The following is an 18,933-nucleotide window of genomic DNA, read 5'->3' as shown; positions in this document are numbered from 1 at the left end:
AGTATTTTAGCATTAATGAGCACTCGTAAAGTGACAATTCACTCCAATCATGCTCATATTCTGAAGAATAACTATCTCAAATCATGCTATGAAAATACATCTGCAACATAGATTTTGTAGCAAAAAGACTATCACAGCTCCAGAAATGTTCATTTATATGATTTTCCATAATTTTGCAACCGAGAAAATTTGCCACGCAAAAAAACATCTCCGTAAAGAAAGTCAATTTTGCAAGCATGAAAAAAGGAGATCCACCTGTCAAATTTGCGACACTGTCGGACAAATCGTTGGTGTTGTAAGAAGCCAAACCTACCACGCCCTGAGGGAAAACAAGGAGCTCAGTTCCCAGGCGTACTTAGGTTGCGATATCGCTACCCTGTAGGCCCATATTGACAAACAGCTTTCCGAGGATATGAATTGGGACAATTACGGGGAGTGGCATATCGATCACAAGGTGCCAATTTAATATAAGGAAAACGAGGATGCTCCATCGCTTGTCGAGGTAGGGAAAAGACTGCACTACACCAACACGCGACCTATGTGGATGAGTGAGAACATTTTAAAAGGCAATCGTTTGTCTCAAAATAGAGCATGGCGACAATAGCTGTTATCGTAGCAGGTGCTGCGATAAATGCATTTGTATTCAGCGGCACAAACTTCTTATTTTCTAAACTTGCAGGACACGGTGTGGCAGAGAGGAAAAGACATGATAGGGTGATGGAACAACTACAAGCCGCCCAAGCAAAGCGGATACAAGATAGACAAGCCAAATTAGACTGGTTCAACGAACAGCGGGAACTGCAAATAAAGGCCGGTAAAAGCCTGCGTGAATTGGATGACGACATGTACAGCTATTGCATTGCTTCAGACAAGAATGTCCGCAATTGAAAGATTTCTAAGTATCCTTAAAGCAACAACAGGATGGGAATTTGGCCTTCCTTGTTGGCTCCCTATCTCTACTAGGGTTTGTTGCCTATAAGAATCTGTAGGAACGTTTTTTTGACATATAATGTCAGAAGAATTACCACATATTGTTACCAATGAGGAGGCTGAAAAGCTAAGCAATATCTACTACACCCCGGAACCTCTCTGGACCGGGAGCAAAGCCATCAAGTTGCTCGCAAAGAAGAGCGGTCTCTCATAAAAAAGGTTACTCATTGTCTGAGTAAACAGCTCTTACGGCACATCAGGGGCCCAAAACGTATCGATTACCTTCATTGACCCTGTACCTGAATATTATAGCTGATTGTAAATTGATTCCTTTGTAGATAAGCTTCCAACTTTTTGATATTTCACTACCTTTTAACATACAGCTGAAAGGGTTAATAGGGAAGAGCTTTAAAAGCCTGCCCTTGATGCGGTAATTTTTACTACCCACAAGAGAAATTTGCGCCTGCTTACGACATATCAATGTCAAACATTCCCTCGAATAGATCACGCGTATCATCGTTGGGTAACGTAAAATGGTTGAGGTAAAAGCTCTCAATGCCTAGGGTATGGTCCCTGAATCGCCACCAGGCATGTACAGCATTCGGATCATCGCATTCCGGTTTCCTCGCTGTCATATTAGGGTACATTGCTTTTAACGTGTTTATTCTTGCACCGAGTTGCTACGCTGGCATCGGATCATATAGTGCTTATGTATACCTTTTTTCTATGCTCGTGAGGATCGTTTTTATCAACCACACATAGCACAGTATCATATTGATATCTGTGCGAAACATATCTTTTTTTAAGTCCTGCGTTTTCCTTAGTCCGTACCTCACGTTCGTCCTCGAGTACCATGAGCTGACTATCTCTGCCGTCAAGATCATAACGACGGCAATATCTCTGTCCTCAAGGGCCTGGCGCTGCTTCTCAAGTTGGTCTTGTAGTTTTTTCACACCTGCCCGGGTTAACCATTTGATTAGGCCCACCGCCCTAGGATTTTTTGACCTACGCAGAATCTCTAATGCGTCGTCTAACGTCACAAAAGAGTCATACCTATTTTGATCTCCTTTTAGTAGTTGGTTTGTAACCAACCCTTAATCACGGCGTGGAAGGGTGGGAATATCTCGATAAGACTCTTTTCGATGACCAAGAAACGTCCGAAATCAGCGCGTTTAAACATAGGTTGATCCTGGTTGTTGACCAGGGTCCTTATGGTTCCTGTGTTGAACATAACTTGCGATGACATCTTTCTAATATATCAACGTAAGCCAGAAGATTTCACTTGGGTCATTCCAATCTTCCAGGTCCCGGGGTGTTCAAGCCTTACGTATAGGCATGCATGCTTGGATTTTTTCAATTCGGCTCTGATATCATCCCAATCTGAAATAAGGTTGGTTTCCTCGTCTATCATTTTCATGTCACTCCTCTTAGATGGGTACCAGGCAAAAATCTGTTTCTTTTGACGTCTCAAATTTTTATGTAATGCAGTATACGATTGGGTTAACAGCCAAAAGTTATGTTTGCGATGCCTTCCCGAAATAGCCAATTTAAGTAGGGATTGCCGATGCTTGTCGAGGTTTTCATCAGGTATGACGTCGTCAATCACAAGTAACGTGCCCTCGGACGCCAAAAATGAGGACAATTTTTGGATCCATTCAAAACGTTCATTTTCGGGGTCTATCAGAAACACGTAAGAGTCCTTCCAAAGCGAGTCCCTCTACAAAGAGGTGGTATTCCATCGCAGGGTAGGGCAAAGTATCACTATATTGCGGAAGTGCTTCCTATACTCATTCCTGAGTAGATTCAAAACACGTTGTGTCTTGCCACAACTTGTCGGGCCGGTAAAAATTGAAGTATGCGACTCCTTCACAACATCCATTTATTTAGTAGTTGCTCCATTTTCTGTCGTGAACTTTAGGAACATATTAAGACGCCACCGTGATTATTAACCAAGGACTCTCGACAGGCAGGGCAGAGTTTGGTATTTGGGGTCCTATATTCGATGGCTAGAGTAGGATAGGATAATTTTCCCTGTAGGCATCGCAGTACCTTGCGGTACCTTTGGATTAGTAGTGCCTTCTCCTGGCTCTCTCCGATGAGTTCAATGTACCGGGTATAATGTCATATGTCAACAGTGTATATAGAAGTAGACAATTCCGATCCTGTTGAAGCCCTCTAATCTCTTTGTCAATAGCAAGAGCGTCTACCTTGTGTTCGATAACATGGTCCTTGCATTTGATACGCCGCCGTTTTCCCTTGGCTTTATCTAGGCAATTTATACAACTCTTTGTTCGACTACTGCCCCTAATCATAAACTTGTCGGGGGCTAGAATGTGTTTGCATTTTGAACATGCCCTGATCTCTATTTACTATCCAGGTAGTAGCCTTGTCTATTGCCTTGGCAACCTCGGCGAGCGTGGGCTGCCTTCCAGTTTCCACATACTGAAACAGTATCTTATGGTGAACGTGCAAATGCTTTTAGAGCACCTAGGTACGAACCTCGGAAAACTGGCTTCAATATAACCTCTACAGATAGTCATGAGCTCATATAGAGGGTGGAAGCCGGTGCGTATGTGCTGCCCCTTGACATTTTCTTTCCAGTTAGGCACCATGTTCATGTTTTTGTAGTTTGACCATTTACCTTGACCTTAAAATTGTCTGGGGCACTTGGTTCCTTCCATATTGATTTCTATCTTCTCCATGGGAAATAGAAATTTTACTAGACGCTCATTTAGGTTTTGGCACGATACTCGCGGGGAGCCATCCCTTCTTCACAGCCGTCTCACGGCCCGCCCGACCTGCAGAAAAATACAACACCATTTTAAGAACGTCATTTGTATCCATTCTTGTAGATGGACTTGTTATACCCAAACATTCCTTACCTGCCATGGCATAGGCAAGGGTGAAACTAAGGTCTACGACTATTTCGTACAACATGTCCAGAATCTCCTTCTCTTTAGGGGTTACGTTGCTTGCTGCCATTTATTTAGTGTCATTTTTTGAAAAAATCCAATGCATCTTAAGTATTTCGATATTTGGCTGGGATTTATCCTGTTTTCCCTGCTGGGGCTCAGGTGTGATGTTTTGAGATTTGTTTCCGGACCTATACCACCATATCCCGACACCTATGGCAAGCACGGCCAGCGTACCGGCCCCATAGATGTGAACCGACTGTACGGAACTTGTCCCAGAAGAGGCTTTGACTGCAGGCTCTACAGTATCCTCTTGTTGCTTTATTTCTTCCTTCCTCTTCTTCATCAGTGCAGCCAACTTGTGTCCTTGGGCCACACGACCAGGATGCTTTGGTGGTTTTGTAATGACTCTCTCTTCTTGTTTTTGTCCCTCCCCACTCCTTTTATTATACCACCATCCGAGACTCTTCCTCGTTAGTCTCTGCATCCTCCTTTTTCTTAGACATATGTCTCGCCGTGTGTCATGCCACCAGGACTGGGGCAAGACACCTTCCTATGGTGCAGTACACCAGGATACCAAGATCTGTCATAGAGTGTCGGATTATAGGGTATTCTTCGATATCTCGACGTAATTCATCTACATTGTCGATGTCGACGAAGTTCCCATTCAAATTTGCATACAGGCTAATAACATGGGTAATCAACGCCTTTGTGGTATTCTCCCTTTTCTCTTGAAGCTCACGTTGTACATACACGTTATGGACTTTGTCGATGGCCTCATCTGGAGCCTTGTTGACAAACCCTTCTGTGCATTTTTCAGGTAGGAGATGGCCCTTGCCCTTCCGTAGGGCTTCCTTCAGGACTTGGAGTCTATCCATAGGTTTCTCTATCTGTTCGTATTCTGCAGAGCCATTGTCAAATACTCGTGCAATATCAGACATTCTCTTTGTTATACGTCTATATTGAAAGAAGCAAAACGCAATCAGTGCATGCGGTAAAAGTATAGCGATATGCAAACACACCTCCCTTTATTTCCGCGTAGACATCAGGCGGTAACGGCTACGGGAAAGTGTCGTAATTTGATTGTGTTGTACAAGCCTTTTATCATCCTCCCTGTTAAGGGCTAATTTGTTGACCTTTTGGGTGTAGATTTGGTGGTTTTTGTTTTGAATCAACACCTAGCTCTTGTAGACGTCAACGCCCTCTTCCAGATATCGCCGATAGTCATCAAAGGTGATGGATTTTTTGGTTACGCATCTCTTCATGCCCTTCGTTTTGAGATCACCGATCTCTTTTTTAAGGCTCTTGTAGGCATATAGTTTGGCCCTAAGAGTTATGAATTCTGTCATGATCTTTCCATTTAACGTCCTTCATGAGGCCTACGACCTTCTTGTTTTTCCCTACGGGAAGAGGTCTTTTATCTTCCGCACTATAGGCACTCGTATTGAAGTGTGTCTTGACGTCTTGGGCAATGTCACGGTAAAAGTCTTCTATTCGTATGTGGAATACAAAGCTGTCTGTGTCCATGTAGCACAGTTGCAATTTGCTACCGTATTTGGGTTGTATGAAATCATAGTGAAACTCATACATCACCATTTTTGACATATCTAGTATCGCCTGACCAATGTATACGGCTTGTTCATCTTGACCTCCGTCTTGCCCTTTTCAACGGTGCTTTCTAAACCGACTTCCACTCTTGAAATTAGGCTTCATCACGAGCTTCATGTACTTGTCCTCATTGGTGACCAGCTGAATGTTGCGGTGATTTCTAATACTCTCCATCGTCTTGTCAAACACGCTCAAATTCATCAGGTTGTAGAAATCCTTCTCGAACTTGTTTTTGGCAGTTGTTCTCAGGCTCGTGTTGTGATCTATATGGCCCCTAAGCCATGGCTTTTGGTTGAATTGGATGACCCCGCGTACTCTCTTCAATTTAAGCACAGGTTTTAAGGCCTCGTAAAGGCCTCTGATATGTACCACGTACTTTGGTTTGTTCTCTAAATTTGGTACTAGTTTCTCTACCCTGTGGACCGTCCTGCGTTCGGGTAGGAACGGCAACCCGTTATGCCTGTCGTGTAGCCTCTCGGGGTAATCGATATCAACTTCTAGAATGTACCCATGCTTATTGTCCATAACGAAATTCTCGATTCGCTTTTCTGTAAATGCCTCGACGTTCGATACCCATTTGAAGTCGTCTGTTGGTAGGTCCTACCTCATAGCCCATCCGTATAGGTTGTTCGCATCTAAACACTGGGGGTAGGAGGATTCAACCTCTGGATCATACTGGTCTCCCATGTACTTGTTGCTAGCCTTAACATACTGGTGTACAGCTTGGGTTATACCTCCACGGATACTTTTTTCAAACATCGGGGTCCGTAAGGAGCTCTAGCCTGATTCGAGTATACTTAAGTGCCGCCTTCCATGCCGATCCGGGTGTACTGTAAAAGTGTGCAAGATCAAGCTTGTAGTTTGTCAAACACACGTCTAGGAGCGTTTCAAACACGTCGGCCAATAGCAGGACGTCTATGGTCAGGTATATGTCATGGTAGTCCCCCATGGTGAAGCTATCACCTTCCGGGGTTATACACTTCCATACTATTTTTGCGCATTGATAATCTTCATCACTAATCCCATTCATTTTTAACTTGCTGTAAAATGCATCCTTGGAAGATAGCTGTGCCTCTTCAAATCGCTGCCAATCGTCCATGTATTCTTAAGGGTGCACGCCTTTTCGAAGAATCAGCCTGAAGGTATCATCTTTGTCGATGAACGTTAGCATGGATGGGACGTTTGCCTTTACCTGGTCCCAATTAAGTTGCTTAATGGTATTCGAATCGCAATTTTTACACCAAAACTTTGCCATGTATTCAGTGTCTATGCTATGGAATTGAAGACAGGTATCTGCACAGTGGCAGCATTTCATTCCAGCGGCGTTTGTTCCAATGAGGTTGCTTGCCAATTTTTCTAGACTTGAGGGCATTATCTACAACTATCGATATACCTAATCTCTATGGTTTTATACGTTTCTCCATCGGCATACCCCATACCTGGCAGTGGTACCTTGATTTTAACGTTGAAACTGATATATTTCTCGGTATTCTCTGCGATGCACCCGATGTCCTGTGTGTCGTATTTTCACCCAGTTCTTGGATAAACAGGTGTGAGTCGTATCCGCTTAAATTGTGGAATATCACAGGTATATGGCTAGGTATCTTGTATTTCATGTTGCAGATGTTATGCGCCGCTGGTCTCGAACTTTGTGGTTATTCTCACAACCGTCAAATGGCTTTTGGCAGATGTGGCATATCGATGCCTCGTCATATTCTCTTTTCAAGACCTCCGTTAGAGCAGCATATTTTGCTGCGGGAAGGTATTGAATAGCCTTTTAACTTTATCCTCCAGGTGATTCACGAACGTTGTCACACAGTCCTCACCCCTGTACACTGTTAGGGAATCTGGTACACTTCCATACGGTACGTGCTTCCTCAGCTTTTTTGTCTTAGTCTCCCTGGCATCTTCTACTGGTATCAATAAGCTATCGAAATCTGCATATATAGCAAAGGGTACCTTGATCTGCATCTGACCATCTCTATAGAATAGCCATTTTTCAGCCTTTGTTAGCATTGTTATTTTAACGGCCTCGTGGTCCTTGCAATATCTTTAGTGCTTGTTCCTCCACTCAACCGTCTTGAAGCGATGTAGGCAGTTCAGGCAAAAATGCATCGATTTTGTGTTTTTTGATGTCCCACTGCCTAAGAGTCGTGAAAGACTCTTAACAACCGTGTAGTGGGTCTTTTTATCATCGATGATAAGCGGAAGAGTCACCACCTTAGTACGTCTGTTGTGCACCGATCGACGTAGGATGTTGGTCTTCTTCCCCATTGTATATAGGATGTTTACCGCAATGTCCTTGTTATTGTCCTCAAACTTTTATATACTCTTAGTGCTTGTAGGGAACTCTATACCATCCCAATTATAGAGGTCTGCGTAGGGACTCATCTGAGATATTCGATTCGGGTTCCTCCCAATTTCCTCATGATGTAATGAAGCTATGATATACCACTTGAAACAATCCTCGTCTTCATTTACCGGGTTAATGATAGCCTTTTTCGAAGGTATCCACTTGGGTAGCGCTATATATGACGAACCTCTCGTTAACCGCAGTTTATGAAAGTCTACATCGCGGTGTATGATTCGACTGATGGTGAATCCGCTTTGGGGTAGTGCTGGATGTTCTACATGTGTTTTAATCTGAGCAAACATTCTATCCAGCAAGTCGTCCACGTTGCTACCCTGGAAGACTGAGGCCATTTTACTTTTGAAGACTTTTTTTACCTCAATATTCTCATCGTTGGCCTTCTCCGAGTTTGTTTTCCACAGGGACAAATGTACCTCCCCGAACGCATATCTTTTACCTGGTCCTCAATCAAGGTTTTCACGTTTGGTCGCACCATCCCTATATACATGTCGACATCAGCTCCTCCTACACCGGGAATTCTAAAACTTCGAAATGTCTTGTGGAGAGCATGCTTATGTTACTGAGGCGTAAAATCTTATAGAGATCATATAGATCTTGGATGTCTTCTATATAGTCTTCCTCGGAATATGCATTAATAGCGGACATCGAGCAGATGTTTCACAAAGTGTAGGTACGACCAGCAGATCGAGACGCTCATAGGTTTGTTTAGAGGAATAAGAAAATCGACAAAATAGAAGATTACAAAATTTCAACCTTTTTTGGAAGGCAGATTCGCTCTGTTGTACCAACTGGGCGTTAAAGAAAATAGCAACCTACGAAAAGAACAACTTTGAAAACGAAGTCATCAAGGCACTCAAACAAGATTTTTACATGGATGACTTTCTGAATTCTGAACCGACTACTGCAAAAGCGATCTTCATAGCCACTCAAATCACTAAGCTACTTAAAACAGGAAGTTTTCGACTTACGAAATGGCTATCAAATAATCGAGAAATCATGAAAGCTTTACCGCCATTGAAATTACCAAAGAAAATTATCAACCTCAATTAGAGTAATCTGCCTTTCGAAAGAGCCCTGGGTGTACTATGGGACACAGAAATTGACGTTCTACAAATCAAATTGGTCTTAAAGGAGTTGCCTTCTACCACAAGAGGACTCTTTAGCTTCGTGAGCTCAATATTCGATCCCCTCAGAATAGTAGTTCCTGCCGTCCTGGAATAGAAGTTGATCGTGCAAGATCCTTGGAAACGTAAAATTGATTGGGATGAAGATTTGCCCAACGATTTCTAATACGATGGAACAAGTGGAAAACCAATGTCAAACAAATGAATAGCATTCAGATTCCAAGATGGTACAAATTTCACAGAACAGAAAATCCCAACATTGAACTGCACATCGTAGCGTATTTCAGAGCTGAAAACGAAAATGAAATTAATTGCTGTTTCGTTATGGGAAAATCTCGTCTCGCGCCAATGAAAGAAAATTTCTTTAACGATACCAAGGTTGGAATTACAAGCAGCAGTTATAACTTCAAGGATGAAATGTGTGATAACGAGCGAAATCAGCTTTAGGGTCGATAGCGTTTTTCTTTGGAGTGATTCTCAAAGTGTATTAAGCTATATACGTAATGAAAGTTCTCGTTTTAGTTAGTATATTGCACACAGAGTCAACGAAATACGTGAAAATACACAAATTAACAGTTGGTACTTCATACCTGGTGTGCTGAACGTTGCTTTCGATAGCACCAAAAACATCAACTTTGGAATATTGTCTACAGAATACCGCTGGATAAAAGGCTTAGAGTTCCTTTGAAAAGTGCGAAAGGATTGTCCAGTGAAACCTGAAATCGCCGAAAACACCGTTAACATTGCTACGACACAATTGGTTAACAACAAAATTTTCCCCGTGACTAAATGGAATCACTACTCATCATGGAGAAAATTGATTCCACATACAGCATGGATTATCAAACTTAAGTCGAATTGGTTAAAGTGGAAACGAGACTGTTCATAAATAGAATCGTTTACAACCTTAACAGCATGCAATATCTCAGATACCGAATTAGAGGTTTGTCGTATCTCTCAGATAGAATCGTACCCTAATGAATATCGATCCTTGAAGACGAACAACGTTATTTCTAAAAGTAGCTGGATCTTGCCACTTCAGTCTCGCTTCATATCAGCAATTAATCCGAGTCGGTGGACGTCTCAGTAGAGCTGAACTTCCAGAGAATGTGAAGCATCAATTTATCTTGTACCCAAAACATCCCATAGCAGCACTGGTAATCAAACACATGCACGAAGTTAACCAACATGTCGCAAGAGAGCATATCTAGCAAATGTCCGTCAGCGCTATTGCAAAACATCTGGGAAAAATCTAACTCGAAAAATTCTTCGAAATTGTTCACATTGTAAACGTGAACGTGTCAAGCCTTAAGCACCATACATGAGTGACCTACCAAGGGAGAGATTGGCGATCGGCGAAAAACCATTTACATATACCGGTATTGATTACTTTGGACCCATCATGGTTAAACTATCTAGAAAAACTAGATCAAATGCAGTACTAGCGCAACGGTATGGTGCGATTTTCACATGTCTTAACACACGAGCCGTTCATCTCGAATTAGCCGGCGACCTATCCACAGATGGCTTCAAAATGTCACTAAGAAGGTTCTATAGTCGAAGAGGAAATATCAAGATTATCAGAAGTGACAACGGTACGAATTTTATTGGAGCGGAAGGCGAGCTAAAAGAACCGCTATCCCAGTTAGATTAATCGAAGGTGACAAAGATGTTAAGCGATTATAAAATTGAATGGAAACTTTACCCTGCAGCTAACCCATGGATGGAAGATACATGGGAATCGATCATAAAATCAGTCAAACGTGCGGTAAAGGTCATTGTCAAAGGCCGATTATTCATCCCTGGAATTTTCTGTGAGAACGAAATTAATCTTCGCAAAAAGTGGCGATCAGTGCAAGCCGCAAAAAACATGTTTAGGAGCAGATGGGTACGTGAGTATTGCCGTTATTACCGTGGAGAAAAAAATGGCTACAAAACAGTCGAAACTTTCGTGTTGCAGACTTAGTAATTGTTCAAACTGTCAACGTTCCTCAATCATATTGGCCCCTAGCCCGAATTACCTATGTGCATTCAGGTGACGACGGAATTATACGTTCGGTGCAGATGAAAACGAATAGTGGCACGATTGTGTTTGTTGGAAGAGTCTGCTGATTAAATTCATTCGAATATTCGCTCTCTCTGGGTGTAGAGGAATGGAGTGGAAATGCCGTGCTTTATGTCTACTTTGCCTGTATGGCATTTTATACGAATGATTGTAATTAGAAACTTCGCGCGGTGCTTTCTTCAGTTGAAACAAAGAAGGCATAGTAAAAGGTCGAAGTCTATCTTTAAGTCAAGCCCGCTCAAAATCAAAGTCAGTCTATAATTCGAAGTCCGCCAAATCAAAGTCTGCAAACAAAGGTAAATACAAGAGGAATCCAGCGTCAGTACTTGTACGCGATACAACAGTGAATTGATATATTTATCAATTTTTTACGTTTATTTTGTACGTTTATTTTGTACGCTTATTTTATACGCTTATTTTATACGTTTTTGTTATTATTTTAGCTTTGAACTCAAGTCGAAGTTAAAAGTTGATCGAAAATTTGTAGTTATCTCTTCTTTACCGTACCCCATATATTGGACCTTATAGCAACAGGATAATTATATTAGACATAAGAACTTGTTTATAAATCTGAGAATGATCTGGTGTGCAGTAAATGTGCAGTAAGTCAAAAACAACATGAAGATTTAAATTCTAAATACCTCGTAATTGTCCTAATTGATCACCTTTTTCGGTTTGCTTCTTATTTTATCAAGTGTTACTACAAACACACCTTTTCATGATTGGGCGTATAGTCTTCCTCGGAATATGCTTAAAAAGGAAAATTAATTAACCATTAACTTGTATTTTATTGAGCGTTATCAATGTTCACTACGCATGTAAAAAGTTTGATTCTGATTAAACTGATGGTATGTATAGAGAATTGATCAGCAAATGTGCGCAAACTATAAACCTAACAATCCATGCATTTCGTTATTTCGTTGCGTATATAATGTTGCGTTTGCTCGCCGTTAACTTTAAGAAGACCATACCTTTGTCATGTATACATTTTATTGTAAAAATAAAACAAAGAGAAAATGATATCGCACTTTAAATTTCTTTATGTATTGGCTGCGTCCAATGTGGTGCTATTTTACTCATTTTTACCAGTTGTTCTACTCGTTGTCACACTACTGCATATGAGAAATCAGTAATCAAATGTTGAACTCGGACAAAGCTGTTAAAAGGCAACGACAATGACTTTAAAATCGTATAAAGCTATTAATAGCCTTACTAAAGCTATCAATATAGTATTTTTTACCAAGTACAGCTCCTCTTGTTGTTCTTAATTTCTCGTTAAAAGAAACTGTTTTTTTATAGTTTTGATACATTTTGCAGATTGTAACTTTTCGTACCACTAAAACGAATACTGTCAAACTCTAAAGTAACTAAGTACAAAGGTTTTTGCATGTTCCATTCAAATGGCAGGCTCTTCCTCCACTTTTACTGTAACAATCTAACTTTATCACCAGACATATGTCTAACAATGCTCTGACTTGCTTGCTTTCTTGCATGCTTGCCAGACAAATTGGCGTTTCGTTGATGACTGACAAGACTGCATTAATTGTGCGCTGGAGTGAGGATCTAATACTATGTGAGTACGAGCAGAATGCGCTACCGCTACTCCATTTTGTCTCTATTGTTTGAAAGCAGTGGCAAAAAAGAAAAAAAATCATTATCAAAAAGCAAATATCATGAACAGGTTGTCTATAAGTGCGAATAACTTCTTAAATCTCACTTTTTGAATAGTTTGTTTATGACTGTCCTTAAGAGTATCTGTTTATTGTTTATATTGTGCAAGAATAAAGAATACCATCAATGACGGAGATCTTCTATTACCAATCCTGCAGTCCAATAGCTCTTTGACAGCATGGACACAACAATCGTTCGCGAATTATGTCGAGTCTGACAACCTTACTCGAAAAAAATAGCAAAATCAACAAAAAACATATAACTTCTGCAGATATTACACCCGTCTACACTAATTTTTAGTGTTGGTACAACAGTTATCACCGCAGCAATTTCGCTACCTCAGTCAGCCACAAAATTCATCTTTCAAAATTGAATGACGGGAGTGGGTAGAAGCAAGACCCATGCCTTTTGTACACGATTGAAGATTGCGAATCAAGAATGCTTTTCTATATATTAATACGCCTTGTGTGTGTGTGCGCACGGTGAGGCCATTGAAAAGAATTACGGGTTTCCTGCCCTAGGTCCGATGGTCACTCCTTCATAAGCGTGGGCAAGCGGGATCTCAATCCTTTTGTTTTGGCTTTGTAACGGTTTCTTATTGTTATCATGTGACGTTTTTCGAACGCGTTCATTGGTTCAGAACGTTCGATTAAGAATCTAATTCTTTTACGTCGCTAAGAAAAAATAAACAAAACAAACTGTGCAAAAGAAAAAAGTTTTTGTTTACAGCGAAGAGATTTACAAGGTAAATGATTTGCTAATTTGCATATAAGGCTACACCTTACCTAGGTTAGGTATGTTTGTAAGAACACCAAACTCCAAAAATTACGTAAGCATTTGTTTTGAACCTACATGCTTTTTGTTTAACGTGTGAACCACGATATTGATAAACGACCTTATTTTTGCTTCATAGCTTTTCTCCAAATTTAGTCTGTAGCCACATTTTATGCATTTAATTTATAAAATCCTGTTTTATTGTTTTGAACCTACATGCTTTTTGTTTAACGTGTGAACCACGATATTGATAAACGACCTTATTTTTGCTTCATAGCTTTTCTCCAAATTTAGTCTGTAGCCACATTTTATGCATCTAATTTATAAAATCCTGTTTTATTCTGAATTGTAAAAATTGTAAAAAAAGGTGATTGAATTAGCTAGCTACATATCGAGTAATGATTTGTGCCTTATAAGAACATGTGTATACATAGTTATTGTAATTACATAATATGCTGAAGTTTCCGGCTATAATTCTCTATTATATAGTCTATTATACTCATTTTTTGGAGATGTAACAGATACATCTTTTTTATTTTAGGACAACTTAATCTTGTGTGTACGTAAGTAATGGCTGGTAGCAATGGGTTTAGAGTAGTTTTAAACTCATTAGGCAGATTTGTTTTGCAGCGGCCTGCTAATAATACCAACCATTCTAATAATAATATAGATAGTAATAATGCACCAAATAATATAGCAGAAGAGTTTGAAAATGATCCACTAGGTAATGTTAGTTCTTCCTCCAGAATATCCACCTTACCGCATGTTGAAGTGAGAAGTCGACGGTCCACCAATACTTCTCGCATGTTAGCACACAGGGCATTTGAAACTCCTGCTGAAGCGGAAGTTAGAAGGAGGCGCAATGCACAGCAGGTAGCTGCTGCGAGGAGAGTAGAGCAAGTAGGAGTACGAGAAGAGAGACTTGCACGTAATGCTGAAAACATGAGGCATGTCAGAGAAAACGCACGTAGAGTTTTTCATAATATTGCAAGGGATTTTGGTGTTGTTTCTCAAACTTCTGTACACACACTTGGTCCTATGTCTGACACATGTCCATATTGTTCCAGTAAAAAATTTCAAAATGAAGGAAATTTTAAATGTTGTCAATCCGGTAAAGTAGCCCTTCCTGAATTAAATGAATACCCTGAAGAGCTGACTCACTTGCTTACGGGAAGGGAGCAATTATGTAAAAATTTTCAAACAAATATACGAAAATATAATTCATCTTTTGCTTTTGCCTCTCTAGGAGCAAATATAAGACCTCCACAAGGACATGGGCCCCCTTGCTTTAGGATAAGTGGACAGCTTTTTCATCGGTCTGGCTGTTTGCATCCTCCTGAAAATGTTACACCCTCCTTCAACCAGTTGTATATAATAGATTCAACAGAAGCACTTAACATTCGTTTGAATAATCCAGCAAATGCCGAGTGTTTAGAAGAGGTAATGCACATGCTTCATACTGTAATGGAAAGAGAATCTCCTTTCAGTGCAGCGTTCAAAAATATGTTTGCAGTTGAAATGGAGGAAAATCAACGAGCAGTGCGTGAAAATCGCCCAGCTTCTCAAGTAACGATGCGAATGCTCGCTGGTGGAGATAGGAGGCGATATAACACTCCAACTCAAGATGAAGTAGCTGTGGTATTTGTTGGCGAAGATGGTGCACCACCGACCACACGAGATATTGTAATATATCCAAAGGATCGACCATTAACTAATCTCTCTACGATGTCGGCAAATGTTGACCCAATGATGTATCCCGTTTTTTTTCCAAGGGGAGATCCAGGATGGTATAATAACATTCTCCACGTTGAAGAACACCGCACAGCAAGACGTCAAACAGTAACAATGTTACAGTTCTATGTGTATCGACTTGCAGTAAGGAATAGCTTCAGTTCTATTCATTACGGCAAAAAATTATTGCAGCAGTACATTGTTGATGCATATACTAAGGTTGAAGGTCAACGTTTAGATTTTATACGCAGAAATCAAGCGCAACTAAGAGCTGAGTCTTACCAGGGCTTGGTAGATCATTTGAGTATCAGAGCTGACGAAAGACAGCTCAATCCAGGACGTATTATAATTCTTCCATCTTCATTTCAAGGTAGCCCAAGAGCAATGCGTCAAAATTACATGGACGCAATGGCCATTGTTGCAAAATATGGAAAGCCTGATTTATTCTTAACTTTCACATGTAATCCAAATTGGCCAGAGGTTAAAGACAATCTCTTTCCCGGTCAAAGTCCATGCGATCGGCCAGACCTTATAGCAAGGGTCTTTAATTTAAAATTGAGAGAACTTCTTGCAGATATACACACGCGAGGAGTACTAGGTAAAACCATAGCTTATGTTCATGTAATAGAATTTCAAAAAAGGGGACTTCCACATGTCCATATGCTTATACATTTGACTCACGAAGACAAGCTCCGCCATGCTGATGATATTGATACCATAATATCAGCGGAAATTCCTCTTGAAATAGATGATCCGCAATTATATAAAACAATAAAAAGTTGCATGATTCATGGTCCATGCGGACATTTAAATCCTGTTTCTGTTTGCATGGTAGATGGGAAATGCTCCAAAGAATTCCCTAAAGATTTCTCAAATTCCACAGTTTCAAATCGTAATGGTTATCCAAAATATAGGCGTCGTGATAATGGAAGGACTATTACTATCAGAAATTCAGATATTGATAACAGATGGATTGTTCCTTATAACCCTTATTTGTCAAAAAAATACAATGCTCATATAAATATTGAGGCCTGTATGACGGTTAAAGCTGTAAAATATCTTTATAAGTATATATATAAAGGTTTTGACTGTGCGAATATTCAGATAAACGAAAGGTTAGATCATGATGAAGTAACAACTTTTCTTGATGCAAGGTACGTATCTTCTCCAGAGGCATGTTGGCGTCTTTTTGCTTACAATTTGCATGACCAATCACATGTTATATTCAGACTAGCTCTTCATTTGCCAAATTATGAAAGGGTTTACTTTCGTGAAGGTGATGAAGCAGCTGCAGTTGAGAGAGCTGAAAATCGCCTTTCTCATCTCACTGCTTGGTTTCTACTTAATCAGCAAAATGCAAATGCAAATATGTACTTATACACTGACATTCCGTACCATTTTGTGTTTGATAAATCACAAAATAAATGGAAGGTGAGAAGAAGAGGGGGTGGTAAAATTATCAGCAGAATGTATTCTTCAAACCCTAAGGAAGGTGAAAGATTTTACCTTAGAGTGCTATTGCTTCATGTTCCTGGTGCAACTTCTTTTGAATTTTTAAGAACGTTCAATGACCACTTGTACCCAACTTTTCGCGAGGCTTGCCTTGCAAGAGGTCTTCTTGAAGGTGATGATGAGTGGGAGAGGACGTTGGAAGAAGTGACTGCTGTCGGTTCTCCAAGGCAATTAAGGCAAACCTTTTGTTTCTTACTTACCCATTGTGATTTAAACAATCCACTACAGCTGTGGCTGGATAACCGCATGGGTATGATTGAAGATTTCAGTCGTACTATGGAAGAAGTTAATGCAGAACTTGCTGCTCTAAGCAATATAGCAACAACTATCAGACAATCAGGTAAAAGTCTTGCTGATTTTGGCTTACCAGAAGTAGAAGAACTTCCAGCAGACCCAGATCCGGATTTGGGTTTGATAGCTCAAGACGTAGCCCAAATTCGACCTACATTAAATCGTGATCAGGTGAATGCAGCAGATACCATTATTGGCGCTGTAACAAATGTTTGTAATGGTAATCCACAGAACTCCCGCTTATTTTATCTAGATGGTCCTGGTGGCACAGGAAAAACATATACTTACAACTACATTATAAAATATTTGCAAAGTAGGGAGATAAAAGTAGCAACCTGTGCTTGGACTGGAATAGCTGCAACTCTTTTGAATAAGGGTGTCACTGTACACTCTTTATTTAGGCTACCCGTTCCTATAGTGGATACAAGTACGTGTAATTTGTCTCCTACAAGTCATCAAGCTTTATCTTTAAGGGAAAAAGATCTTATTGTATTTGACGAGTGTAGCATGATTCCAAAGTATGCTTTACAGGCTATTGACACTATGCTTAGAGATATTACCAACGTCAATCTCCCTTTTGGAGGAAAAGTTGTTCTTTTAGGCGGAGATTTTAGACAAATTTTACCTGTAGTCAAAAAAGCAAGACCTGCAGAAGTGATTGATGTATGTTTAAAGAGCTCATATATATGGCCATTAATAACTTCTTTTCAACTACGGTTAAATATGCGAGCCGGACTACAAGAGCAGGAATTTGCAGATTGGCTTTTGCAGCTTGGAAGTGACCAACTTCCCACAAAACCAGCTGATCCTTTTAGGGACTGCATAGAAATACCTCCTACTTGTGTATTAAAAAACAGTGAAAATCTCATCGATATCATGTTTGATGGCATTATTATTGAAGACTATTCGTCGAGAGTTATATTATCTGCGACAAATGAAGATACGTTGCAGATAAATGATGAAGTTCTTGAAAAGATCCCAGGGGATGTAATAACATACAATAGCGCTGACTCTGTTGTAGCAGATGATGTTGAAGAACAAAATTTGTATCCTTTAGAGTTTTTAAATTCTCTTACTCCGTCAGGTATGCCACCACATTCTCTTAAACTAAAGGTTGGCGCGGTAGTAATGCTGTTAAGAAATCTTGACTTAAAATCAGGATTGTGTAATGGCACAAGGTTAGTTGTGCGCCACTTAAGGATAAACACAATTGATGCAGAAATATTAACTGGTATAGCGCAAGGTCACAGAGTTCTCATTCCAAAGGTTCAATTAACGCCTTCTGACACTGGCTTACCTTTTCAGCTCCGAAGGCGTCAGTTTCCGTTGCGATTGTCATATGCAATGACAATTAATAAAGCACAAGGACAAACCTTTGAAAAAGTTGGGATTTTTCTCCGAAGACCTTGCTTTTCTCATGGTCAACTTTACGTGGCTTTTTCAAGGGCGCGTTCATTCAACGATATTAAAGTTAAAGTGTTAAGAACAGACAAACAAGGATATGTTTTAAATAAATCCTACACAAAAAATGTTGTTTATCAGCAAGTACTTTAGTCCAGCTAGCAGTAAGTTTTTGTCATTTTTGAAATTGAGAAATGTTGCCTGTCTGGCAGGATTTTGCATCTTTACATGCACATTATTTTCCGTTTAAAATTGTTAGAATAAAATTTTTTTTAAATTTTATTTTATTGTAGGAGTTGTTTTGTTATATCAAAATGAAACAAAAAATACAAAAAAAAACAAATTTTCAAAAAAGTTGTTAACAAGCTTTAAGTTCTTTAAAAGCATTCTTTTTAGGACAGTCAATTGTTAAAAATTACATTATTTGAATTTTTACATTATTAATTCACAAACATTTAATTGCACAATTTTTTTCTAAAATTGAATTTGTTAATAATAATCTTTTTTGAGTTCTCGCTTTCTTTTTTCTGATTAAAGTATGAT

At 39.8% G+C, this 18,933-nt stretch overlaps 1 protein-coding gene across 1 annotated transcript; it reads left to right on the top strand.

The window, feature by feature from the left end:
• The first annotated feature begins 14,025 nt into the window (after positions 1 to 14,025).
• Positions 14,026 to 18,543, top strand: LOC130625216 (uncharacterized). Its single transcript, XM_057440276.1, has one exon. It carries the CDS (start codon positions 14,026 to 14,028, stop codon positions 18,541 to 18,543), a length of 4,518 nt encoding a protein of 1,505 aa, XP_057296259.1.
• The last annotated feature ends 390 nt before the right edge of the window (positions 18,544 to 18,933 follow it).

The sequence above is a fragment of the Hydractinia symbiolongicarpus genome, chromosome 14 (assembly GCF_029227915.1).
Source record: "Hydractinia symbiolongicarpus strain clone_291-10 chromosome 14, HSymV2.1, whole genome shotgun sequence".
Taxonomy (NCBI): Eukaryota; Metazoa; Cnidaria; class Hydrozoa; order Anthoathecata; family Hydractiniidae; genus Hydractinia; species Hydractinia symbiolongicarpus.
The sequence above is the reverse complement of the archived record's forward strand: the minus strand, read 5'-3'. Positions and strand labels throughout refer to the sequence as shown.

Coding starts and splice junctions, on each gene's coding strand:
- LOC130625216 (XM_057440276.1), top strand. CDS start 14,026: ATGGCTGGTAGCAATGGGTTTAGAGTAGTTTTAAACTCATTAGGCAGA.